This window comes from Chaetodon trifascialis, chromosome 12 (genome assembly GCF_039877785.1).
Source record: "Chaetodon trifascialis isolate fChaTrf1 chromosome 12, fChaTrf1.hap1, whole genome shotgun sequence".
Lineage (NCBI taxonomy): Eukaryota > Metazoa > Chordata > Actinopteri > Chaetodontiformes > Chaetodontidae > Chaetodon > Chaetodon trifascialis.
The window spans coordinates 19,675,758-19,701,829 of record NC_092067.1 but is presented as its reverse complement, the minus strand read 5'-3'; the positions used below and the strand labels follow the sequence as shown (position 1 = coordinate 19,701,829).

Sequence of the window (26,072 nt, the reverse complement as noted above, 5' to 3'; positions counted from 1 at the left end):
CTCAAATTATATGTTTTGATACAAGATGACATCCTGATCCTGAACTTCTCAGATTACCTTAGTCTGGCTGTCAGAAAGTTACAGGCAACACGAGTGCAAATGATAAGCATCGCGGGGCGTGCTCTCGGTCTCTTCTCTCATCATGATTGCAGCAGCGATAATTGCAGCAACTAATAGCGTGTGATAACTCCCGAATGGGCGAGACGGCAGGCGGACCCGCCGAGGTCGTCCATCTGTCTGGATGCTCTTTCAGCTCCAGTGGCAGCAAACAAAGTGGGGCCTCCCTCACCTGCATGCCAAGCTCAGCCATTGGGATGGGGTGTGGGGGTTGGAGGGTGAGGGCTTTCATGTGGGTTGATGCAGAGTTCTCAGCCAAAAGGGCGGCTGTGTTTTCTCCGGTGTAGCCTCGGTGTCTGCTCCTTGTGCACGCCGATAATGAGGAGAAAACATGCCTCTGAGTGACACAGGTGAAACTAGAGTCAATTTGTCATATAGCCCACAGAGAATGGGCGAGTTGGACAGCTTTTCAGCAGGCCTCCTAGTGTGTCTTATTTATTAGGCACGTCTGTAATTTGAGCATTTTATTGTGTGTACGTCTGCACACGCACATGCATGCTCATTCACATTTTGTTCTGCCCTTGGGAGTGTTGGCGGGGGGGGGGGGGGGGTAGGAGAGGTGGGGAAAGAGGCATTAAAGGCCTTTGAAGTAATACATTTTTTTTTTTTGTGTGTGTGTGTGTGTGTGTGTGTGTGTGTGTGTGTGTGTGTGTGTGTGTGTGTGTGTGTGTGTGTGTGTGTGTGTGTGTGTGTGTGTGTGTGTGTGTGTGTGTGTGTGTGTGTGTGTGAGCCAGACAGGGCCTTGGTGCGAGTCCAAGACCTGAATCCTGAGAAAGCTGACCAGCTGATCTGGCTGCGTGCCCGAGTCCACACCAGCAGAGCCAAAGGTGAGGTCACCCCCGACATCTTTGTTCGCCTTTTTTTCAGCTTAGAGCGACTTGCTTTTGTGCCAAAGACACAAACAGCCGAGATTAGGTGACCTCTGCGCTAATCCTCGGTGATCTTTAGTGAAATGTCTAAAACTTCTGCCCTTGGGCCGGCTCTCCACGCCGCTCCCTTCTCTTCAAACCAAAGCTGTGCCGGCTGCCTTTGACTCGCTTTTAGATTGACCCCAGGTGACTGACATCACTCTGCAGGCTGATCAGCTCTGAAGTTCAGAGACAAACAAAAACAACAGGAAACTTTTGTGCTGAAAATACACATCAAAATCTTCCCTCGTATAAACTGGCTTTCTCCCATTTTCTACAATAAATTCCTCCGTGGGATTGTGCAGACACGCACCGAGCGCTTTTTTTTTTTTTCAACTCCTTCAATGTTAGCAGAGTTCGGCAACCTGAGGGTGTTTTTGATATCATTGTCAGACGAGCATGTCGCTGCCAACTGGAGGCTCAGATAACCTCCATTTGTTGGGCTCCAGCTACTGGCAGCCATGAAGTTTCTCTATTTGAATACAATGAGCCTACTCAGCTTTGCCAGGTTATTACATCTCTTTGTGAAACATCAAGTCTCTTCGCTGCATTTTGATTACAAATCAACTCGGGTCTGGATGATTTATTTTTTTAGCCATTTCCTGTCAGGATAACTTCCAGAGTCAAGAGTTGCTTCCCCTCCACTCATGTCTTCTTTCTCTCTGGCCGCTGTAAGGATGTCCGTGTGAGCAGAATAACATCCTGATTTGCTGTGGGATGAGGTGCATCTGTTGGTGGGATCTCGGCATCGCTGTTATCCCCACCACCCACCCCCACCTCTCACAGGCAACACACATCAAAGTAGCTGGGTGGTCCAAAGATCTATTGCCCTGGGTTTATGTTGGCTAACTTGTTTGCACTCTTCCTAGGTGTGTGTGTGTTTGTTAGGAGGGTAGCAGTCACCCTTTCTCCACACAGTGCTCTTCAAAGAGGAGGCTGCGTTCACAGATGTTTGACACTTTACCTGTAGATGACGAGGAAGATCCTTACACCTGAGTCATGCACAGACCTCTGACTGAACCAACGCACACTGCTTCAGAGAGTGCCCGAGTTTTTAATGTGACAAGCCTGCTAAGCTTGCACAAAGGAGATCTTAACAGCCCAGCACTATCTATTGTTGTTGTTATGTTTTCAGGGAAGCAGTGCTTCTTGGTCCTGCGTCAACAGCAGTTCAACGTGCAGGCTCTGGTCGCAGTGGGAGATCGTGCCAGCAAGCAGATGGTCAAGTTTGCCGCAAAGTGAGTACCGAGGCTGCTCTTCCTGTCAGAGAAGGCACAAACAATGGTGGGAAAATCCTGGGCCCTAATAGTCCGCCGATCCATTTTCACACATTCTGAGTGAGGCGGAGGAATCAATCATTTTTCACTCAACAACAAAAGCTGGCTGTTAACAGGGTGGGATACAGCGGCGTTTTAATGGAGCAGTTCCTGTCGAGATGGCAGATACAGCAACTTGGATGAGAGGAGGAAGAAATGCTTAAGAGCCAAGCATCATTAGTCATGTTCGCAGCCAAATTGTAGCCCACTGCTGGTAGTCTGTGAATGAGCACACTATCAGCAGATATGCACTTTATTAGATGAGCTTAAGAGGGAGGGCCGATAATAATGCCACTTTAGGCTGGCATTTGATGTTCACAGTGGGCTTTTCTATGAAACAATTCTAAATTTGGACTGCAAACCCACATAAAAGCCATTTAGGACATAATTCCTGCGATTTATAAAACACACAGTGCATTAAGCAGATGTTTGGCTGCACCTCTTTTCCAGTTCAACCATTGTTTGATGAATTCAATGTGTTTGTAATGGAGTAGACTTAATTATCACATATTGCTTAAACGGCACCTCCTTAGATATTGCTAAATTAGGCAAAGGGCAACACCCACAACTGTAATCTGCCAGGCTAAGATGGCAGTTATGACATTGTATAATAAAGAACTTAAGCAACACAGACGTTGCAGCTGTGTTTGAAATAAGCCTCCCATTAAGAAGCAGCGATCATCGCACAGAAAGCTGCGGTTAAAACTGAAGACAGAACAAGTGCAGGCTGTTTCATCCCCTCAGAGAATCTTACAAAACGTTTGGAAGAAATCAGTTTGATTAAAACGATTAGCTAAACAGCGCAGTGCCACACAGTCTATGGCAAAAACTAGGTATTTCTGTAATTTGTGTGCTCCTTTGAGAGCATCCAGACTTATTAAAAAACATTAACATAGTCCTACGTTTTAGCCACCACTGGCTGTTAATTGGGCTGAATTGTTCAAAAAAATTCAGTCTTTACCAAGACTTTAACATAATGTGTTTATTCTTACTCCGTCCGTCACTTCCAATAAGTTTCCCACCCAAAGTAAAAACACATGCATCCATGCCATGTTGTCCAAACCCAGCCAAAAACTATTTCTTTCCCATTACCAACACATTTCCTGTGGGCAGCCTCGGCCTTTACCGCACACCCCCCAGTGCTCTGATGAATCTTACAGTTAAACACAAATCAAATACAAGACTCCTGCAGTGAAAGACTTAATGTAAGTAAATAATGAATGATGGAGTTTTTGTGCACACCTGCCAGAGTTATATGCAAACAAGGCAGAGCTGCTAAATGTTTGAACGCCCAAATGTGCATAAATTACCATTTTACAGACATTAATTACACTCATGTTTCAGAAGTGAGACCCAAGGAGCCTCTTGGCAGGTTGTTGCAGTATGTTGAGGTTTAGAGGAAACTAAACCCACACAAACAAGCGTGTTTTTCTAATGAGGGGGAGCTCACCGCCGCTTAGGCCCGAGTTTTGACCTCTACTGAACACAATGACCCCGACTTTGTTAGAAGTGTCAAAATGCTCTGACCGCGCCGCAGTTCCTCTCAGTCGCCCAGCTGACCTGCTCCCAGCCGTCATTGAGATTCAGCCTCAGTTTCCGTTATCCCGCGGGGCTGTGTAGCAAAGGACCAGAGATTTCTAACTGCCTGTTGTCTAATGTCGTTGAAAAGTTTGCTTTATGTCACAGGATATTGTGCTTAGGACATCGCTTACATTTCAGTATATTTTTGTAACCGTCGCCTCGTTCTGCAACGATGTGGTTGGGCAGTTATTGTTGAGCAACACGTTGCCACCTAACAACCAAGCAAGTGAAAGTGATGACATGGCTGCTAAGACAACACGGCGCAACATCAAAACTCAGATATAACAATGTCTCGCTGCAGCGTAACAATGATTTACCAAGGCGATGCCTGAGCGTTGGTGCTAGGATCAAGCTGTTGTGTGTTTTTTATATTGAAAGAACAGGTGGCACCGTCGCTTCCTGTGCCTTCCAGGCCCACGTCTAGTTTCACACACTTCGGTGTGATGATTGACAGGCTGAGTAAGACCCTGGATTACAAGTAAATCCTCTCATAATCATGCCGAGGGCAGTGATGACATCGCAGGGGAAGTCTCCTTTGACATATTGTATGTCCAAGTTATCCTCCTCTCACTCACACTATTTAATTAAGTGATCTTCAAGCTCTGCAACTTTTACTCAAGTACCTTTGGAGGGCTGAGTGGAGAGCAGAAGGGAGCTCCGGCTTCTGAAACAGCAATAATAGTGCAAGATTTTTGTGCACTGGGACATTTGTAGGTTTAATTCAATACTTTATCACCTGATTCAGTCAGGATGCCTTAAAGAAGCACTGATTTGGTTGACACATGTTTGAAATAGTCATAGCATGCCCTGTGGTGTGTGCGAGACCCTCGCTTGTCACTAAGAGCAGGAGCTCTGCTGCAGCATGAAAGATCAACTGGAGTTTAAAGTATTGGGTTTTTTTTTTTTTCATGGAGTTTTTGAAATATCTGTCACTGAGATTTCTGGCTTCACTCCAACACAATGGAGGTGAATGCAAGTTCATAGCTGCTGCTCACGCAACAGCAGCATCTCTTTTCATGAACGGTGTCCCCCTTACAGTGGGTGAAGCAGAGTAGAGGTGTCCTGCATGAGACGGGGGAAACCTTCATGTTTGTCTCCAGGACCAAGTCTTGCAGGATAAAGCGAGTTTGAGGGAGATCTGGAGTTCTGAGGGCAATGTTTGGAGCTGGGACGGGATCGGTGAAAACACCCTCGTCCTGTAGGATCTTTGTTCCTTCAGCTTTTTGTTTTGTCAGCTCTACGTTCCTCTTTCATTATTGAGTGATTTATTAGCACCTGAAGTTATGCCTATACGTGTCTTTCATGGCCAGAACACGAGTTCAGAATTGGTACAGTTTTGGCTTAAATCATCATACCGGCACAAACCAAAACATTTGAAGTAACAACAGATTTAGCCTAGTAATCCGACAGTAATTCACTTAATTATATGTTAAGTACAGTGGGGTTGAGCGATATGATAATGCGGTCGTGAGGTGTGGTAACACCTCTAAGCTGGTTTGCCAGCCACCGCTGTGACCAGAAAGTGACAAGAAAACATGAAGAAAAGTGTGTGATTGGATATACTTAGACTGTAGTTTATTTTGAGTGTGTTGTCAGCTGCTTTAAATGAAAAATAAGCAAATCCTGCAGATTGGTATCCTCGAAAATAAAAACCCTGAACTTGAAAACCTGAAACACTTGAAAACATTGTTCGCATGTGGAACCTTGAAGTTCCAAATAAAAGAAGAACATAAGCGAATGTTATTGAACAGTTGCTGGATCATGAGGCATATTCTGTGATGGAAGATTTTGGCCATATCGCCCAGCCCTGAAGAGCAGCACAGCATAGTCACAAAGTGACTCATTCCCAGTGGTCATCGTGTTGACACATGAATACCAAGAGCAAACTTGGCTTTCACACTGAATCAGTGTCCCTGGAGCAGAGTCTCTCTCCCTTTTTCTATCCATTTTTCATGTGATATCTTCAGTTATTCGGCCCGTTTCCCTCAGCTGTTTGCGTCGTCGCCAGCCCCCGGGCCCTGCAGCGGAGGTTATTAATGCGGGGATTTATTTATCTAACTGATCTCCTACTAGAAGGGAAGGACTATGGCGGCAGCTGTCGTGGGGCTGAAGGGACAGCAGTACCCCAGTGTTCAGTACCTCATTACTGCTTTTTAATGAGGAGGAGTGAAGGATTACAGCAGGTTTCCCCATCTGGTCACGCATTGCATGACAGTCAGTGCTGTTCCTCGTATCTCTGATGATGCTCTGGGTTTCGGTGGGGAACCTGTGTGCGGAGACGGTGCTTTGTTTTGAAAACCTATAGCAACAAAATTAAAAATGGATTCCCCTCTCACGCTGTACTTTACTTTCAGTTGAGTGCATAATAGGGGAATTCTTTCCCCCGCTCTCAATATCGAACTGTTTTTACAGTAGAGCTGGGTGCTTCCCACGAGCTCATGAAATGAGATGAGCTGCAACACTTTTTCTCTGAACTCTACAATCAACAAATCATGCCTCGCTAACTCACCTGCTCCTGTTTATTCACTCTTCCTCCTTTGTGGCTGTTATAAAGTTTATTAAGGGAATTTGAATTGCGTGATTTTACGCATGTATCATTTCATCTGCCTCGAAATGAGCTGGTGCTGGTTTTATACTGCACACTCCATTTGACGGGCAGTCGTGTCGAGTAGATCCAGGTCCAGTAGCCTTTATGCTTCTGGATGTGACAGTGCGATGCCATAATGTGGTGACAGGATTCATTTTAGGGACCAAAGTGAGAAAAATTGTGGTGTGATGCTTTCATTTTTTTGTGTTTTTCCCTAGCAGACAGCCAAATTTGTCTAAAGTCAGATTTGTGGAAACATTTTCTACCCTGCTTCAATGTGTTGATTTGAAACTGACGCTTACAGGGCAGCGTCAGAAGCAGACGCCTGTTTGCTGAGCAGGGAACGGGTGGTGGGGGGGGGGGGGGGGGCGGTTTTGTTATAAAAACCACAAGCTTGTGGTATCTGCGCTTGCCCCTGGCCCCCCAGATAAGTTGTCACCCCCCCCGCCCAGCTAAAAATCACTCACCCATGTCCCACACTCCCCCCTCCACATCACACCATGAAAAATGAAAGTTCTCATCTGCAAGTGTCAGTCACAGTTTAATGGAAATATTGCTCTCGCGCAGTTCGCCTCCCACACAGATGAGTTTGTTTTCTAAGTGCGACGTGTTTACTCTCCACCCTTCCAACTGTCTCCACCAGCATCACCAAGGAAAGCATCGTGGACGTGGAGGCGTTGGTGAGGAAAGTGGAGCAGAAGATTGAGAGCTGTTCCCAGCAAGACGTGGAGCTCCACATTGAGAGGGTGGGCATACTTTTCATTGCAGTCATCAAACTCGCGCACAGGAATGTAAACGCACGCATGCACATACCTGAATGCAAACGCCCAAATATGTGTGTTATATACCTATATATCATCCATGATTCATATCAGTCAAGCAGGTGAGAACACATCTCCTCACGCAGGAACTACACAGATGTCATGCAAGTATGTAAACACCCACACACAGTGAGGCGCTCATGACTGAGCTCTTCATTTCAGCTCTTCTCTCAGCACAGAAACTGATCATTTGTGACTCACGACCCAAAACATCACATGTGTTTTTGTTGTAATCGGTACATCGTGCTAATCACACTTAAAGCAACTCCTTTCATTGCGTGTTGAGTTTGGCGGCCCCTGTGGACAAAAGCGGTAGTGTTTGCGCCACCTCGTGTCGTAAAGCTCTTGATCTGCCAGCGCTTGTTTTGAGGTAACGCATCTGTTTGTGGCTACGTAAGAATAATAACTGTAAAATGAAGATGGTGAAACAGTGTTTTAGTACTGTTTATACACCGAGGCTACATGTGAGCCTACAGCTAACACATTTGGTTGCCCTGTAATCGCAGGTTTATTGAGAAAGCTGCAGCTGTCTCCACGTGTTGAATCATCAACCAACATTGACTCGCTCCATTGTGAATACAGGCGACAAAATATCAAGCACACACTCCAGTATAATGCAACCCGATGCAACCTCACTGACTAGCAGATGTCTGTAAAAAAGAAAAACCCCAACAACATAAATGTCACAGAACATGGACGGTGTTGTATTGTATCCACCACCTGCACATGTTTGTTAGGGCACAGGAGCCCACTCCCTCTAACACATAGTCACTTGCACATAGATGAGCTTTTAACAAATGAGGCTGTCACCTTCTCTCACTTCTTAGGTCTGCATGTGTTCTCCAGGTACTTTCCATTGCCTGAACGTCTAATGGAAACGTTGGTGGTTTGTCACCCTCTGAATTTTAATGCTCTTTGTTTCTTTGCCCTCTCAGATTTTTGTCATCAGCCAGGCGGAGCCTCGTCTCCCCCTGCAGCTGGAGGATGCTGTCAGGCCTGATGGGGAAGGGGAAGAGGTGAGGATGAATGTAGACATGGGCACCATATGTCACCCAGGACCCTCACCACTGACACTGCAATGTTATTTCCCCCCACTGATGTCAAGTACTGGCTGACACCCAAAGGCTGGTCTTACTCAGTGTGTTCAGTGAAGCAGTGCGCTGCAGCTCACGCTGATTGTATGACATCTTAGCAGCATTTAGGAGGGTAATTTAAGGGCCTCTAAGGGATCCACTATGTGTTTTGGCTGAAAAAGAGAAACCACCAGAATCTTAGGGGAGTGGGAGCAGCATGAGTGTGTGTGTGGTACGTTCTTAAGGTGAAACTTTTTTCTGTTTGGTGAAAAGAGTCAGCATGTAATGCCAATAAGCCAGCTCAGTCTCAGCCTGTCGACACCAGACTGCGCTTTAATGTGGAAAATTCTGACATTAACTTTCCAGTGTGAGAAACAGGAACTGACTGACATTGTGTGTGTGGGTGTGTGTGTGGGTGTGGGTGTGTGTCCACAGTCTAAGACCCGCGATGTCCATGGATGGGTTTTGTCTGATTACACACTGGCAACAACATAATAAACAACCAAGCCTTAATTCATGTGTATACTTCATATTAAAAGCTAAATTGTAGCGTATCCGTGCGTGAAGCGGCGGCGTCCTTCACAGAGTGAAAACGGCAATAAGGAGAACAGAGATCTGTGTTTTTGGCAGACTTGAGATTTGGGTAATTACACTAGCTTGAATGAAACGAGATCAAGAGCAGAGTGGCTCACGCTGATTAACATCACGTTCAGCGAGGAATGTCACCTCGTTTCACTCAGCCATCTCTGTGCAAACTGTGATTTCATCACGCGGCGTTCAGGAGAGCCGGCAGCCAGGGTTTAGGGAGCCTTCTGAATTCCAATTGAGGAGATTTGTACATCAATGCTGAATCATTTCAGAGAATCGTGATTCATTTAAGAAGCCATTATTTCTCCCACACACAGTTTCCGTGGTTATTAACGATTATTCAACTCTGAGGCTTCTGCGTTGAGGTGTGAATCGCTGGCTGAACTGAGGGCAGTTCCAGGTGTGATTGGTTTGTCGTTCTATCCTGTACAGATTGTTTGTTTCCTCTGTTGAATTCAGCTTTGTGAATTTGGAACCAGGATGTAACGTCAAAAATGCACAACCGTTAAATAACGACAGATGTGTGCAAACTGCTGCTGCAGTGTTGTGTCAAGCAAGGTGACAACACCGGCACTTAAAAGATTAGCAGAACAAGCTGCCGGTGGAAATGATGTGTTGGGTGTTCCTGCAGCACTTGAGTGCAGCTTTATGAAGTTTACATGCGGTGGACATTACTTCAAGCTGTCCGCCTTTCTTTTGGAAACTGAGATCTTGCTGTAATTTTGACGTCTGAAATGTGTCATGGGTCCTGTTTGTGAAATGCTAGTGACCACGAGGGGAAGAGGACCAAATGATAGATAGATAGCGTAATTAGGAATGGATACAGCGAATGAACTGCCACACCTCAGCAACTGTGGATCCACCATATTTATATCAAATGTCATATTATCGTATTTTATACATGTATCATTAATATAGAGGCCCACCACGCCGGAGCCGGCTGAGTGCCCGTCTGTGTTTGTCCAGTAAGCCAATCTGTGCAGCAGCAGCAGCAGCAGCAGCAGCATCCCAGGTGTTTTCTGCTGGGATTTAACATGTCAGTCACACACTTGTAGCAGCACCTGCTCTCCCGAGAGACACAGGCCTTAACAGCCCCGTCTATCAGACTGTCTGCCCGTCTAACCTTTTGTCCCTCCACGTGGGGCTGTTTAGAGCAGGATGTGGCAACACAGGCTATTAGCTCAAACCCCAGCGCGTCCTCTGAGGAAGCCTGACATGGATGACCTGGAAGCCGTGGTTCCTCCCGTGATGAAACATTTATTCTTTCATTTGTTTTTTTTTTTTCGTTTTTCTATTTTCTCTTTTACTGCGCTGTTACCCCACATTGCAGATTCTTTTGTTGCAGCTGACCCTGTAATGGTCGCTGCGAGGAACAAAGCATCTGTGTTTTTTTTCTTTTTTACTTGCTGGTGTTTAAGCTGTATGAGCGTTGTAGTTCATTTCATTAGGAAAAACAGTGGACCATTTAGCAGCCTTGTCTTAATTTGTAGAGCTGCCAGTAGCTGATGTGAAGTATGATTTTACAGTATACATTGACTAGTTTCTTTATATTTTCTTCCTTTGTGGCTTGAAATTTACACATCACTGCTCACAAACGCTCAGAACAGAACAGGTTACAGCGTTGAATATTTCATAGTTGGAGGGGTTTTGGGTGATGTGATAATGTTTTTTGTTTGCCCTCAGGAAAACAGAGCCACAGTCAACCAGGACACCAGGCTGGACAACAGGGTGATTGATCTCAGGGTAAGTTGCTACCAGAGGAGAAGAAAAGCAAGCGAAGAAACACTGTATAGGTGACAAAACCCGCAGAATCTCGCAAATTACGTGTTCACATTTGAGGCTTGTGTAGTTGTGCTATGGCGCTATGGAGAAAGCGGTTAGATATTTGAGCCCACACCTGTTTAAATGTACCTCTTCTGTTCTGATTATCCACCATTAACATGTACATCAAGATGCACAAATGCTAGTAATGATAAAGTTAAGCTAATATCTCAAAGGTTATATTGTAATACAGGAATTTTAGAAGTTGAAACAGAAGAGAAATATAAATCATTTTTGTCAAAGCAGACAACCTTTAAGGCACTGAGAGTATTTCGAAATGCAGCGCAAACCACTGCACTTCTAAAATGAAAAAGACATAGTCTGTGATTTAGCGGGCTGACGCTATGAATCTCTCGCAGTGTGGGAGATGTGTTAAACCTGTGTGAGCAGCAGCCGAGGCCGAGCCGCAAAGTGTCTCATTGTTTTGATCTGTGCCTCCCACGTGTGCCATGCAGCAGGCAGGAAGGCACTAACACCACAGCGCAGAGCCACGTAGCTCACAAGCCTCACAACAACACCTGCTTCTGTAACACCGTGCACTTAAGGCTCGTGGACGAGGGTCTGTCATCAGTTTTGCGCTTTACAGCCCAGTGAAGCTGTAAAGTGGTTCCCACCCTGGCAGACAGACGCTCCAAAAGGGAACCATAAACCGCTTCCAATAATAATTTAGTTCCTATGGAACTCCCCGTGCAACTTGACCATCCTCAAACATGAGGTGCTTCACACTGAAACTCAGTGGAAAAGTTGACTTGTATTCATTTTAATTTAGTTTGCATAAGACGGCTGGACCCACAGGTAGCCAACCATCCGGACAGTCCTCCTGACTGTTCAGTTGGTGTTGAGTCAAAAGAAATCCCCAAACAGTCGTGCTGCCATTACCTCAGCTTTATAGAAGAAATAAAAAGACGTCAGTCCAAGCTCAAGTGTACCATCTTTTCATTTTAGGGCTACAGCTAACATCCATTTAATTTTCATTATTGTTTAATCTGCTGATTACCTTCCCAGTTAATCATTTCTCTTCAATCCAAGGCATCTTCAAGTTGTTTGTTCAAGTCCAGAATCTAAAAATATTCCCTTTACTGTCAAATAAGACCAAAAAAACCCCCCATAAATCCTCACTCTTCAAAAGCTGGAACTGGAGAATTTTGGTCATTTTGCCAGAAACTCAGGATTTAAACAATTAACTGATTATTAAAGTAGCTGCTTATTAATTGTTTGAGCTCTGGTTATTTTGTTGTGCTTGACTGGTTTGTGCCACACGAGGAGAAGTTTGATACTGGTGTTAAGTTCTCCCGTAACACCACCACATTACTCACGTCATGAAATCACCCTGTTCAGCTTTGCACTCACTCAAAGTTTCAAGAACAGAGAATCCAATCATTCAGCTTTTCCAAGCACTGGTTCCCAACCTGAGGGTCCCGACCTGCGCTAAGGTGCAGTTTATCAGCTGTTCTGTGCTGTTAATGTGGATTTGTCTGTTTGCTCATGATAGAAAATACTGATTTAAAGAAATATCGACTGGTTGATCTACTAAAAAGACGAATGAAGGTGAATTCAGGAGTGAACTCTGAAAACTCTGATTTCGATCTTTGAAAGCCGACTGTGATGGATCGTTACCACAGGCGGGTTTCAAACCAGCACTCGGTGCCGCTGAGAGGTTCAGGTTCTCTTTCGTGGAGCCACTCACACTGTAGGGACACCATCAGAGGAAGTGCCAGGTTGTTACCCCCACCCCCTCTTTACACCTACTCACTGCTGTAAACAGGAGGGGCTCTCTAAGTTTTGAACTGCCTGTTTTCCCAGGTTTAACTGGGGGCACGACCCGATGAGTAACACGACACAGACCAGTCATAAGAGTTCTGCGGTTTTCATGGTTAATTTGGTTCACTGCTTTTTAAAGATTTATTTGGTCGAAACGGGAAATTTTTATATTTTTCTCCACTTCCTCTTTTTGCAGATATTCAGATTGGAACTGACGGAAAAGTTTCAGCCAGACAGCCCTGCAGCACAGTCTGCAGATTAATGAGCATGCCAGTATTTAGACACTATCACGTTTCCATTCTGCCAACTGTTAGTCAGGACTGGACAGGCACTCGAGATGGAAAAAGGGGAGAAATGAAACCTTTTAATTAAGGCAGAGCTCTGCGTCCTGTATCGCAAGGACCAGGGTCTGCTCTCTCTCGTGAAGATGATAATAATAACTGGAGTTGAAAGCCGGTAAAGCTCAATTGTAGAAATCTTGTGGTCATTTGAGATGAGTCAGGCGACAGAGCATGTCAAACAGAAGAGGACACTCCCTAAAATCGACTAACTGTTGCAGTTTTGGGGGGTTTTGGGGCTTAGGGTTTTGCAGTAATCTCCTGATTTAGCTGGAGCAGTTTTCCCTCCCCGCCTCGGTTTCAGCATTTACATTTCTAATGATAGGTTTAAAGTTCCTGGGGCTGTCGCTGAGTTTGAATGCACGTCCTGCCCTTGCCAGCCTTTGCTTTCATGTCGAGAGGAGTTGCACGAACAGAAATTGGCAGTCTTGTTTTCACACATCTGTTATGATTGTGTAATAAATCCAGTGAATCACGCCAAGTGTGGTAATGCCTCTGTGCGTGTGGCTGTGTGTGTGTGTTCTCCTTCAAAGACGACCACCAGCCAGGCCATCTTTCGCCTGCAGTCAGGAGTGTGCCAGCTCTTCAGGGACACCCTCACCAAAAAGGGCTTTGTGGAGATCCAGACCCCTAAAATCATATCAGGTACAAACACACTCTCTGTCACGCTGATCCTGCCCCGAGGGACAACTAAGACTAACATGCATTGAATCATTTTTGATCCGGTGTTTCAGTGCAGGCACTCTTGTTTTCATGTCACCACCCACAGGTGTCCTGTGAGTCATCGTGCGACAGTTGTACGCTTGACTTCCTGTACGTGCTGTCCATTTTTTTTTTTTTTTTTATCTAGGCTGCTATTCAAATCAAAAACCAAAGTTCAGTTGAAGCTCAGAAAACAGTTTCAGTGAGTAAGAGAGAGTTTGTGAACCCGAGCACGGTCATGCACAACTATGAGAAGATGTCGGGTCTAAAACAGTAAAACTCTTTCTATCAGGGCTTTAATCCAGCCCAGTGGGGATTTTCATACATCGACCAGCTCTCACATCAGCTCCTCTACGCTCACATTTCCACACAACGCCTTTCTAATTTGACAGCGGAGGCCTCCCTTAAGCTTGCTCCCAAAAGACCTTGTCCCACTTTACTGAAAGAAGAGAAGAAGAAGAAAAAATTAGACAGAAATCTTCTCACTGACATTATTTTGAGCTGGTCTCTCTCTCATCCTGGTATCTTTTTCTCAACACCAGGTGGGAGAGATGACTTCTTGCTCTTCTTGCTGTAGTCGTTGTTTAAAGCCCAGAGACAATGCTCAATAAGGTGTTGATGTATGATGTACGCTGTATATACGTGAATCGGAGCAGGATTTGAGTCTAACTAGACGACTAAAGATTCTGTATACTGTCTTGTACACAGACCTGCTGCCACTCACATGGCAAAACCCGTGACACTCTCACTTCCTCTTTTCTTCAAGAGCCAATGACATCGGCTCAGCCTGGCACAAACTGAATTCAAAACTGCCGCTCTTTTATTTTGGCGGCAGAGTAAACCAACACTGTGTGCTCTCTGCAAAAACCGCATCTTCCTGCCTGCCAACACCCACTGCATATACAGTGAACAGTTTGTGCCGTGTGAACCTCCACCCTGCTTTTGACGGCATGAGAATGTCAGATGAGGTCCTCTGACGTCTGTCTCAGATAGGGAACCGCACATGTGTTATGTCAGTCTGGCCTCTCACTGAATTCTGAGGCCTGCGTTTGTTTTGAAAAACACGTTGGGCGACTGTAGTTTTTTATTAGACGGATGTTAAAAATCTGTTTACTGTTATTGACTTTTGTCAGCATTTTCACTCAGTGGCACAGTTTGTGCTGGCCTGAAGCTGTCAGAGAAATACTGTGAAAAAAGAGAGATATTACTGTAAGCTGGTTAGAGTTCCAGCTGAAACACCTACTGAGCAGGTTATATGTATCATCTTTAGGTGTTTGTGAAGTGAGAAAACTTCTGTTGGTCACTGACTCAGGTGTATTTGTCAAAAACTGTACAAACCCTTGCAGTTACTAGGCATTTTGTGTGGTGGGGCATCAGAAAACCTCAATTTTTCTATCTAAATTTTGTCTTTGTCTGCTTCCAGCTGCCAGTGAAGGTGGAGCAAATGTCTTCACGGTGTCTTACTTTAAAACCAGCGCCTACCTGGCCCAGTCTCCCCAGCTCTACAAGCAGATGTGCATCTGCGCTGACTTCGACAAGGTCTTCTGTGTGGGTCCAGGTGAGTCTGCCTGCCATCGGTCCCGCCGCCCCCGCTAAACGAGCGGCACGAGTGTCGTGGAAACGGCAGACCCTATTAACCGAGACGACAGTTTTAAAATGGCTCCAAATGCATTTAGATTGTTAAACTTTAACAGACCCCCCTCTGTTGCTTTCACTGTGGTGAATGCTGCTGTAGAGCTCAGCGTGTTAGTGATACAATGGGACCTGTAAAAGACTTTATGGTGCTGTACTGAGTTTAAGAGAACCTGCAGCTCTGTAGGCAAGCAAACACTGCCACCATCTGATTGAAAGCACACAGCATGTAGCCAAACAGCATGCACAAAGTGTCCTTTTTAATTTGCTCCTTGCATCTGATTTGAGGTGATACACGATTCTCCAGCAAGATAAAATAAAGCATTTGGGAGAGGCATGCGCATTCAGTATTCCACTGACCGGGCCGAGGTCTTTGTTTGCTTCTCTGTAGCTCCACCAGAGAAAACAAAGGGTTTAAGGTCATCACTGCTTCTAAAGCAACAACGTATTCACCGCTGTTGCCTTAGTTACGGTCGTGCCAATTCAGCAAGTAAGGAGAATCAACTCTCCTCGAAATCCCAGTGGCCAGGAGCGCTGTGGTTGAATCTTCCCTCGCCGGCTCTGGTGAAATCAACTCCACAGAACAAACACATGTAAACAGGCAGGTGTTCTGCGCACAGAAACAGGTCTCATGCTAGTGATGTTTTAGGTCCCAGCCTCAGCCTGTGTGTGCATAGAGGAGGAGAAACATGCATACGCAGACTTATAAAGCCATTCATATGCATGCTAGCGTTTTATGAATCTCCATCATTGTAAAATTGGGTGCATGCACACGTGCCTGATTTCCACTTCATTCAGCCATGTTTGGATGTGAACACACCTTTAATCAACTGCGTGCATGCATGTGTGGAGACTGCTCCACCTGTCTGAAGACCTGCCGAGCGAAAGAACAGAAAGAAACACATTTGTTGCAGCCGTAATGTGCACCTCTGGCTGATTCCATCTAGTACTCATAATGTCAATAATCCATCATGCAAGTACCTGCAAACCATCGTTAGTGATATCAGTGATGATGGAGTTCGTACTTTGTTTAGAGATTGATTTTAAATCCGCATCATTTCAGTTTTCAGGGCGGAGGACTCCAACACCCACCGTCATTTGACCGAGTTTGTAGGTCTGGATATCGAGATGGCCTTCAACTACCATTACCACGAAGTGATCGACTCCATCACTGACACCATGGTGCAGATCTTCAAGGGCCTGAGAGACAAGTAAGATTAGGATTTACAGAGTGAAGCTCAAACTCTAAGAGGCTTTGACTTTGACAGTTCTGGTGATGTTTGTTATGCTCAAACTTTCAGTGAGTTAAGGCGACAGTCGCACCAAAAATTGATCCAAATTACATGCCGTAGCGGCTCAAGTGTTGTCCGGCTCAACGGAATAAGGGAATTTTGACAGGATCAATTCCTGGGGTGGAAAATCAGTGGAGGGCAAAAAGTCAAAATATTAGCTTTCTTAGCAAAACTATTTCAGCTGTTGAATCCATATTGAGTGTCGTCAACCGCTGCTGTCGGCTCTGTTGAGAGTCAGTGACTTCCACTCACTCTGCCGATGAGAAAACACTATGATGTGGCTTTATTGCCTCCTAGTGGTGTGAATCGGTGCAGCATGTGTAGAGAGCTGATGAAGCACAGTGAATGGATTTGAAAAAGGGTAAAGCTCTTTTCATGGAACCCTCAGCGGTTCTGGCATCCGTGTATCCGTGTGCAGCTTCAGATTTTGGCATTAACACTTTGGTATACCCGTAGTTTCTCTCACCACCACTGAAGAACAGCATAGAGTCCAAATGACAACAAGCACAGAGAGGCTCCTTCGCTCTAATGCAGGTTGCTTAGATGATGGATTTTAAAACGCAGTCTTCATTTTTGTCTCAGTGCATCCTCACAGCTCAGTTGCTGACCTCAAGTCAGTACAGAGGTGAGGCCCGACCTCCATGAGGTACAGTCCGATCCTGTAAATCCCCAATTTCATCATTAATCACATCGAACGTAAATGAACGAAACGTCTGTGGGAGCCACAGCTCCAGACGTGGGTCATGTTAGGTTTCATGCTGAACTAGCTGCAGTTGACAGTCCCTTCTACACTGTAAGTAAATGTCAGTCTCTGTTGGTTAGTTTCAGCTTGTGACCACCGTTCCTCTTTCTCTGGGCAGTTCAACTGTTTGGCTTTTATCTCATGACTTTCCACACTGTTCCCCCTTGACGTGAATAATTTTGCATGTGCGTTTTGACTGACGTTCCAACACTTCAAAATTTCTTTGCCTCGATTAGTTGTCTCATGTTGCTTTTTCCATTTTTTTTAGAAAATGTCAAATGATGCTCTTTGGTATTTATCCCATTATCACCTCCTTTGTAGCAGTGTTTGTTATTGTGATGTAGTTAGCATTGTACCTTTTCTATTTAAGTATTTTCACGACCTCCGCAAACTCTGCTCTGGTTAACCCCAATTCCCAAAAAGTCTGGACACTGCAAACAGAATAGAATAATATGCCAATCATTTTTGTCATATTCTCAATTGAAAACAATACAAAGACAATATTTAATGTCGTACCACATTAACTTCATTGATTTTTGTCAATACATGCAGTATATATCTGAGTGCAAATGATTCATTTCTGCTTTTATTTCCGTTTTATACAGCATCCCAACTTTTTGGGAATCAGGCTTGTAGTAGAGCTTCTGTGGTGGCCAGGACAATGTTTGAAATTCAAATGTTGCACAAAACTGTAAGAAACTGTTAAAATACTAACATATTCTCCTACAAAGTTGCTGACCAGTGTGGGCTGTGACCCTTGTTAGTTTAACTCCTGAAGGCACGATTTCCTGGCGTTCGGCTCTGTGTGGGTAGGAACTCTGAACCCTGGTTAGTAGGTTTTTATGTGTGTGCGTATGTGTGTCTGTCTGCATCAGCTTCCAGACAGAGATCCAGACGGTGAACAAGCAGTTCCCCAGTGAGCCTTTCAAATTCCTGGAGCCCACACTGAGGCTGGAGTACACCGAAGGCTTGGCCATGCTGCGCGAGGCCGGGGTGGAGATGGGCGACGAGGACGACCTCAGGTCAGAATACATCGCACGCCCTGTCCCACATCCCACTCACTTTGTCAGATGATTTAATTTGATAAAAGCAGGAAGAAATGTTGACATGTGAGTTGAAACAGAAGAAGTGAAACATCAGACCGACAGTAAAACTTTTAAAAATCATGTAATTCTTGTGATCAGTGCTGGTTTGTGTATTTAACCGTTTACAGCACAGTTCATGCATGCATGAAATCCTTTCAGAATATTCACTTGCAGGTAAATTGCAGGTAAACAATGTGAGACAGCAAGCTGTTTTAAAGTAATTGCTCTTTTGGTCTTTCTGTAGTACGCCCAATGAAAAGCTGCTCGGCCGTCTTGTCAAAGAAAAGGTATGTTCATCCGTGTTTCATTAATTTAATGTGTAAGTGTGTAAAAATAGGAACATTGCCGGATTGGACACTGACAGTTGAAAAATGTGCCAGCAGGCTAGAAAAAGTCATGTGTGGGTTTTGAAGTATTAAAAAAAGCTGTTACATGATGGGCTGCAGCGCTAAAATCAGCACTTATCAGCTGTCTGCCTTCATCACAGTGCTCCCAAAAAAAAACAGGGTGATCTAATTATCAGGTCAGAACAGCTGAGCCGCAGTGTTAGCACTTCCACTTTCCAGTTAGTTATTTACATCACCTCCATAATCGCTGCACGTGACAAAAACGTCAGACCAGCGTCGGCAGAGGCTTCGAGGTCTTCACTAAAACGTCTGAACTGTATTACTGAGTAAGGTGTAGTTAAAGTACAGAACATGGCAGCAACCTACGAGCAGAACAGAAAAGTTTATTTCAGGTTATTGATTGTGCATTGCTTTTGTTACATTATATAAAGACTATGTGGTGCATCCAGAATGTCTCTTTAAAAACAGCTACTGACTGTCTGCATTGACTCTCTCTTCTTCTCAGTATGACACTGACTTCTATGTGCTGGATAAGTACCCACTGGCTGTTAGACCCTTCTACACGATGCCTGATCCAAACAACCCTGTAAGTCTCTCACTTACTCATACTCCCAGAATATAGTTACTGGCTGCATAGTCAGAAGTGTGTGCAGTAACAAATGTTATGGAAATGTTTGTGGGTGACTTCTGTGGTTGACCTGTGCTTAAACTTACATTGAGGCCACAGAGCAGCTTCAGATAAGCCAGAGCCTCTTCAGCCTGCTGTCAGTGGATTTTGTCTCACATGTAAAGCTCCCTGCAGTGTGATCACGATGAATTGAAACCAACTAATAATACCATTTTCTAGCATCAGGGCTAATCTGTTACCAGGGTCAGTTGACCTTTCTTTTTGCTTTTTCATCCAGAAATACTCCAACTCATACGACATGTTCATGAGGGGAGAGGAGATCCTGTCTGGAGCTCAGAGAATCCACGACGCTCAGCTGTTGACTGACCGAGCCAACCATCACCAGATCGGTTAGAAATGGGTCATTTACATACGATTTCTGTCTCCCTCTATTGGTGACCAGTTTGAATTACACACACCAGGAGATTTGTTGGATTGCTGGTTTGTAAACGATGCTGAAGGCGAGCAGAAAGTTTAAAACCAATACAAGTTTTTCACAGCTGAACCTCTTTATTTTTATGATTCTACAGATCTGGAGAAGATCAAGTCATACATCGACTCCTTCCGGTACGGAGCTTCCCCACACGGCGGTGGAGGCATTGGTAAGGAATAACACAGATGATCCATTTTAAAAGTGTATAATTGTGATATACACTCAGCGGCCACTTTATTAGGTACACCTCTACAGTCTAATGCAATCCAATGCAAGTGCCCTGCTGTAAAGGCTGCTTTTATAATGGCTAAATTAAATGATCTGCTGAAGCATTGAGGTCTCAATTCATGATTGTATTGCACTGGAACTGCTTTATATCCAGCTTTGAATATTCTGACACCCTTGTGTGTGTAAAAAGGGAGGCCAAAAATTAGCAACACCTCCCAGTACAAGAAATCCGAACATTATAAAGTTTGTAAAGATAGACGTCATGGCAGAGCTGTTGTGCTGAATTGCATTATATTGCATAGGTGTACCTAATAAAGTGGCCACTGAGTGTACTGCTTGTCAATTGTGGCCTCAGGTGTCTCACAGAAGGAGAAAATAAAGATTTGTTAAGTGACTTGCAATGTCCTCCCTCCCAGGCCTGGAGAGAGTCTGCATGCTGTACCTGGGCCTCCACAACGTGCGTCAGACCTCCATGTTCCCACGTGACCCTAAGCGCCTGACGCCTTGAACCTCCATCCGCATGGACAAACCCAGGCATCACTGGACTAACACACAGATTTTGGTGAAGGGAAACAGTACTTATCCATAGTCCAGAATGGGAGAGTGTATCGGAGCTAGTGCCACCCTAAGACTCTAACGTGCCACTATGATTAACCATTAAGACGAGAATGAAGCAGCTGCAACGGTGGGGTGTCCTTTATTGATTGGTGTACATTGCTGTCTTATAACAACAAATAACAGATGTATAAAAGAGAAAGAGGAGTTGGCCAGTGGTTTAAGGAAGTTGCTGTAAAGCTGCACACACCTAATCCATCTTTTAATCAAGTCTTTGTCTAAGTTTGTCTAAGTTCTTTTCTATGGCAATGTTCTAAAATAAGCAGAAAGGTTCAGTAGGTAACTTTTATAAACATGCGTTTTTGCAATTTTTGCAGAAACCATCACTATATCCTGACAGTACTACATGAGACAGACCATCTGTGAAAAAAACAGGTTCCTCTGGCTCCTCCTGGTGCTCCTAACAGCCAATCAGAGCGAGTTGATTGTTGAGTCTCATTCCCCGTTCATTAAACATTGTCTTATCTCTATAACTATATTTCTCCAGAATCACCTACTGCTCCTTTAATACACATCTGAGTCCCCAGATACCAGCACAGACTAAGGACTAATGATCGTAGTGTCTAACTGTAACTCCAGGTGTTTTGTATGTTATTAGAGGACTTAAGACAAACAATAAAAAAAGCTTCTAAAACCATCAATAACTTGGTCTACATTTTGAATGATTTGTGTGTGTTCTGCCTCTGAATTCATTAATGACTGATTCAAGTAATATCCACTGTATTGTATATTCAACTATACACTGTGTGAACATGCACGTTTTATGTTCCTCATGGCTCTACAAACAACACATGGTCTGCTGAAATACTATTTGCTGCAACATAAGAGCAAGACAAAATATTAGCTAACAACTATACAGAAGGCAACTTTAGTTTCTCTCCTCATTCACAGCTAAATGAAAGGCTTAATTCACAGAACAACAGAACAAGAATAAATCAAAGTGCTTAAGTGTTATTGATGTGAAAAATAAACTGGTATATAGCTAAATCAATGGGATGTTTTAGTACCAGCTAGCAATGTTGAAATTCCCAAGTGACACACATGTACACAAAGCATTATTCTTAACAAAACACAAACACGATATCCTGTCAGTGCAAAGTCATGTACAAAATGATGTGCTCTAACCGTGAGCTTATTCAGTAGCAGCTCCGCTGACTTGAAGGATGAAGAGGAAGATGTGAACAATGTCAACGTAGAGAGAGAGAGCGCCGTAGATGTACTCCTCTGGGCTGATGGCCAACTCCCGATTTCCAATAAGAAGCTGCGTGTTGTATACTAAAAACTAACACAGAGAGAAGACAGAACAAAGTTCAGTCTTTGTTGAGTGCAGCGTGGAGATAAAAAGTGCCACAGATTGTGACAACAGTTGGCAAAACTCAATTTTTTTTTCCTGTTAGCCCCAAATATAAAAGCTAATATTAGCTAATTAGTGCTGAACACAAAGTTCAGCTGAGGCTGAGACTGAGACAAAAGAGAAAGTACTGGATCCATTAATATTTTTACAAATCATCCTGAGAGGAACATATATGTGAACATGTACCAAATACCACAACAATGCATCCAATAGCTGTGATATTTTGCTCAAAACCACCACAAATGTGAACCTCTGGGTGGGCCTAAAAACAGTCAAGGGACCAACAAGGTCATTGAGATACATCCTCTGGAAACAAAATGTGCCAGTCCATCACCTGGATGGTGAGAAATTTCACTGGATAAATGAAAGTAGTGACCCACAGGAAAAGTCTGAGGATCACAAAAGTCAGTTGGGATACATCCTCTGGGATGCACAAATTTACATTGCAAACCATCCAATAATTGTTGAGATGGTCCATTCTGTACAGATCAACACTGCCGTCCCAAGATCTGTGCCTCAGGCATGGCTGAAAACATTCAAATCTAATGGAAAAATTGCCATGAAATGAACTGATAATGTTCAATAACCCCAGAGAATGAATCCCTTCAGTATTGGACACTCCATGGTCTTCCCTTTTGCATCACTTTACCACATATGATATCACATAAATAGACTGCTGAGCACCTTCATGGCCCCATGGTGAGGAACCATTTTGTTTTCACTGATCTCATGGCCTTTCCTCTTCCATCAAGACAAACCTGATGGACCCAAGGCTTTAGAAATAGCAAACTGTCTGCTCTAGCGAACAATAGTGTGTGCCGGAGTGCAATGATCATTATGCCTCTTGTTATTCAACAGCAACCTTGTAATACCAAGCTCAAGTGCTCTCCTTTAATTCATTTGAGTGTAGACTCACAAGAGTGTAAACGATGGCTCCAATTGCAGCGTAGAGCATATGCAGCCAAGGGACCTGTTGAGTGACACAAGAAAGGCCTCTGAATGTGAAAGCAGACACACAGATACACCCAACTGAGCTGCTACGCCTCACTCCAAGAAACACGAGCAGAGAGAATAAATTAAAGAATTTGACCAAGCAGTCCTCACATATTGGAAGGAGAGGACGATGGCCGTAACAATCCCAATGATCATGAGCAAAACGGCAGCAATACAGAGAAATCCCCCACAGGAGGTGAAGTCCACCTGTGATGAGAAACAAGTCATTAACAGGATGAAAGTGAAGGCAGCACGCTTCAAGCCACATGAAAGAGCAGGGAAGATAATTTGAAAGAGGCTCAGAATAAGGTAAAAAAATAAATAAATAAATGAATGTGGGGTGGATGTGTCATGTACCAGCCAAAAAATGTGACTGATTCATCTGGAGTTGCGTCAGACAGAGAAGTTGAATTCACATCTTATCCCAAAATGTCATAAATATTTAAAGGAACTCAGTGCCCCATTGTAATGTGAGACAAAGGCGTTCTTTTACACTGACAACAAAGACATCCTCTGACAGGCCATGGGCTACTGAGCTACAGAGAGACACAGTTTACATCTCCATCTACCTTGGTTTGGAAGCAGAAGATTGTGACAGCTATACAAACTACTGCTGTTATTCCCATGGCGAGAAACACTGCTTTGGTTTCATAATAGCTGTAAAACATACATATGGTGATTAAAACATAAACAGGGTGTAATACATCATTAGGAAATGTGCTGTATTTGCGTGTTGTGGTGCATCGCCTGAGCGGGAGCTAAAACAAACCTCGAAATTGTTCCAGACATGTAAGACAGGGCGAGAGTCTGCAAGATAAAACACAATGTGTCGTAAACGACGGAGTGGGTTTGGACTTTTTTTTCTTTCACACTGGCTGTTTTCTTTTACTTCTTCAATTCAAATATTATTTCCCTCACAATATGTTCTTAGTTCTTCCATATGCATCTGATGGACCATAAACAATACTGGTTTCTCGCCCATACTCTAAAAAACAATACTTACAAATACTCCCAGCAGCACAAGATTCCATGGGAAGCGCCTCCTAAACACAAATCATGATGAATATTTAAAAATATACAGAAATAAAAGCATCATTACTGGGTATGAATATTTAAATTGTAGTATAACTACTGTCTAAGTGCATGGACCACTGCATGCTTACCTTGGCTCTTTGCAGCAGATGAGAATGCAGTAAACCACAAAATAAACCACTCTATGGAGAGATAAATCACTATAATGTTTACTGTAAATAACATAGCTTTATTCCCGTGACACACCTGAGGATAACAGAGGAGTTGCTCCTTTATATGTTCGTTTTATTCATTTAATTGCAGTGAAAAAATGCTTTTGCTCTGTTCCTAGAGTGTAACTCACAAAGATGCCCAGTAGATGCCAGGGTATCTGATGACAAACAGCCTCACTGGGTCACTGTGAAAGCACACACATAAGGGATCACTCAGGAGCAGACCGGTCGTCACCTCCCATCAGATACATGAAGCAGTGAGATGGAATATTCGACTGGGATGAACGGGGACACTTACACAAATGTAAAGACAGCAACAACTGAAAAGGTGACGGCAAGCTGTGCTGCTAAGATTAAGTAAACCTGCCCACAAACACAAAAGCAAGCAGTTCTGTTGAGCACACAAGAAAACATTTGACAGGCTGTAGATGATATTAACAGGAAAAGTCTCTGTGTGACACAATGAATGGAGAAAATCCTTACCTTTCTGATGAAGGCATGCCGAACAGATGTGCTTTCCCACTGGGAGCTCAGAAAATCCTCCATGTCTCCTGCAGAATTTGGAAAGCGGTAATTTATACTTATTAGACTTGAGAGCTAATCGAAATAGAACGCAGGATATGATTAACTGAAGTCCTGTATCATTTCCTCAGAACCTGGGCTGGAGGCAGGCACTCCGGCAGACAGAGTTGGTATTGTGGTGGGCACCCCGGATGGAGAGAAGCCAGGGGCAGCCCACATCCCAGCCTGCGGGTAGACACCCTCCTGGCCCCAGTAGCCAGGCGGGCCGGGGCACATGCCGGGACTGGGGCTGTAAGATGGAGGTGGTGGAAGAAGGGAGCCATGTTGTGGCTGCTGGGGGTAGTTTCCATACTTAGGATGGTGCAGTGCATCCTCATAGGGTGGAGGATTTTCAGTTTTAGATGTCATGCTCTTGCCGGACCACCTTGAAGAGAAGTGGTGATCATGACATATATAAAAGGTAAACATACATATAACCTCCAACTACTCATGGCTGGTCAGTATGTCAGAAATAGTTATCCAATTGTACGTGCCTATACTTTTAATGGGCACAATATTACTGTAGCACAATTAAAATGACCTTAAAACAGAGGTAGCTGTCCAAAGTTCTGTACTTATTACCTGCTGGAAAAAGCTGTCTGTGTGCTTGTAACAAATATCACCATGTAAAATAACCATGCCATACTAGAAAGTCCAGGAGTACAAGACTCCGAATGCTCATTATAGTGACACCTGAATAAATACTTTCAAAATAAACAAAACAAACACATAAAAAAGGATAGAAACTGTACTTACCTGGTGGCTTTAGCCTAAGATGGGAGCGCTGCGCCCTTCAGTCCTTAGTCTCCTTGGGGTTTTGCAGACTTGCACCACAGGAGGATGTCATCTTTGTAACAAGATATGTTCCCTGAAACTCATACTGCTACTGTCTGGGAAAGCGTGGAGACTCCTGTGGCTCAGGCGCCGAGTCATAGCGATGAAAATACATCTGGGGAAAAGAAAAATAAAATGAAACAAAGTAAAAAAAAAAAAAAAGAAGAAGAAGAAGAAGAAAGAAAGAAAGAAAGAAAGAAAGAAAGAAAGAAAGAAAGAAAGAAAGAAAGAAAGAAAGAAGAGCAGACTGGGGAGTATCTGTGTCCTATAATATTTAGTAGGATGGTTAGTATTTTTTCTAAAGCAGTTATTCTGATATCATTTTTTTCCGTCACTCTACTATATTTTCCCTCTACGATGATCCAAATGTTAAATTGTAAATGTAAATACTGCTGCCTACTGTTTATTGTCTCATTTGAACTATGGTCGAAT

General features: G+C 44.0%; 2 protein-coding genes across 2 annotated transcripts in view; one reads left to right on the top strand and one right to left on the bottom strand.

The window, feature by feature from the left end:
- dars1 (aspartyl-tRNA synthetase 1) overlaps nt 1–21,298 on the top strand; it is a 27,532-nt gene extending 6,234 nt beyond the window's left edge. The window contains exons 5-18 of the mRNA XM_070975363.1: nt 852–944; nt 2,161–2,263; nt 7,153–7,255; nt 8,266–8,346; nt 10,675–10,734; nt 13,445–13,556; nt 15,037–15,171; nt 16,309–16,456; nt 18,155–18,301; nt 18,609–18,651; nt 19,217–19,297; nt 19,617–19,728; nt 19,909–19,980; nt 20,456–21,298. Coding sequence (XP_070831464.1) covers nt 852–944; nt 2,161–2,263; nt 7,153–7,255; nt 8,266–8,346; nt 10,675–10,734; nt 13,445–13,556; nt 15,037–15,171; nt 16,309–16,456; nt 18,155–18,301; nt 18,609–18,651; nt 19,217–19,297; nt 19,617–19,728; nt 19,909–19,980; nt 20,456–20,547 — 1,382 coding nt within the window. The 3' untranslated portion in view covers nt 20,548–21,298. The remainder of the gene's footprint in view (nt 1–851; nt 945–2,160; nt 2,264–7,152; nt 7,256–8,265; nt 8,347–10,674; nt 10,735–13,444; nt 13,557–15,036; nt 15,172–16,308; nt 16,457–18,154; nt 18,302–18,608; nt 18,652–19,216; nt 19,298–19,616; nt 19,729–19,908; nt 19,981–20,455) is intronic.
- On the bottom strand, nt 20,709–26,072 carry LOC139339917 (protein lifeguard 3-like). Its single transcript, XM_070975364.1, has 12 exons — nt 25,563–26,072; nt 24,902–25,191; nt 24,729–24,796; nt 24,544–24,608; nt 24,377–24,430; nt 24,165–24,215; nt 24,005–24,044; nt 23,771–23,808; nt 23,571–23,658; nt 23,113–23,208; nt 22,925–22,978; nt 20,709–21,936 (listed from the first exon to the last, which is right to left on the bottom strand). Exons 2-12 carry the CDS (start codon nt 25,173–25,175, stop codon nt 21,787–21,789), a joined length of 978 nt encoding a protein of 325 aa, XP_070831465.1. The 5' UTR covers nt 25,176–25,191; nt 25,563–26,072; the 3' UTR covers nt 20,709–21,786.

What these genes read in the sequence shown, in the direction of transcription:
- LOC139339917 (XM_070975364.1), bottom strand. Translation starts at nt 25,175, where the DNA reads ATGACATCTAAAACTGAAAATCCTCCACCCTATGAGGATGCACTGCAC. An exon ending in GGCATGCCTTCATCAGAAAG is followed by an intron (nt 24,609 to 24,728) that starts GTAAGGATTTTC and finishes GTTTGTGGGCAG; the next exon opens with GTTTACTTAATCTTAGCAGC. An exon ending in TCGTCCTCTCCTTCCAATAT is followed by an intron (nt 22,979 to 23,112) that starts GTGAGGACTGCT and finishes GTCACTCAACAG; the next exon opens with GTCCCTTGGCTGCATATGCT.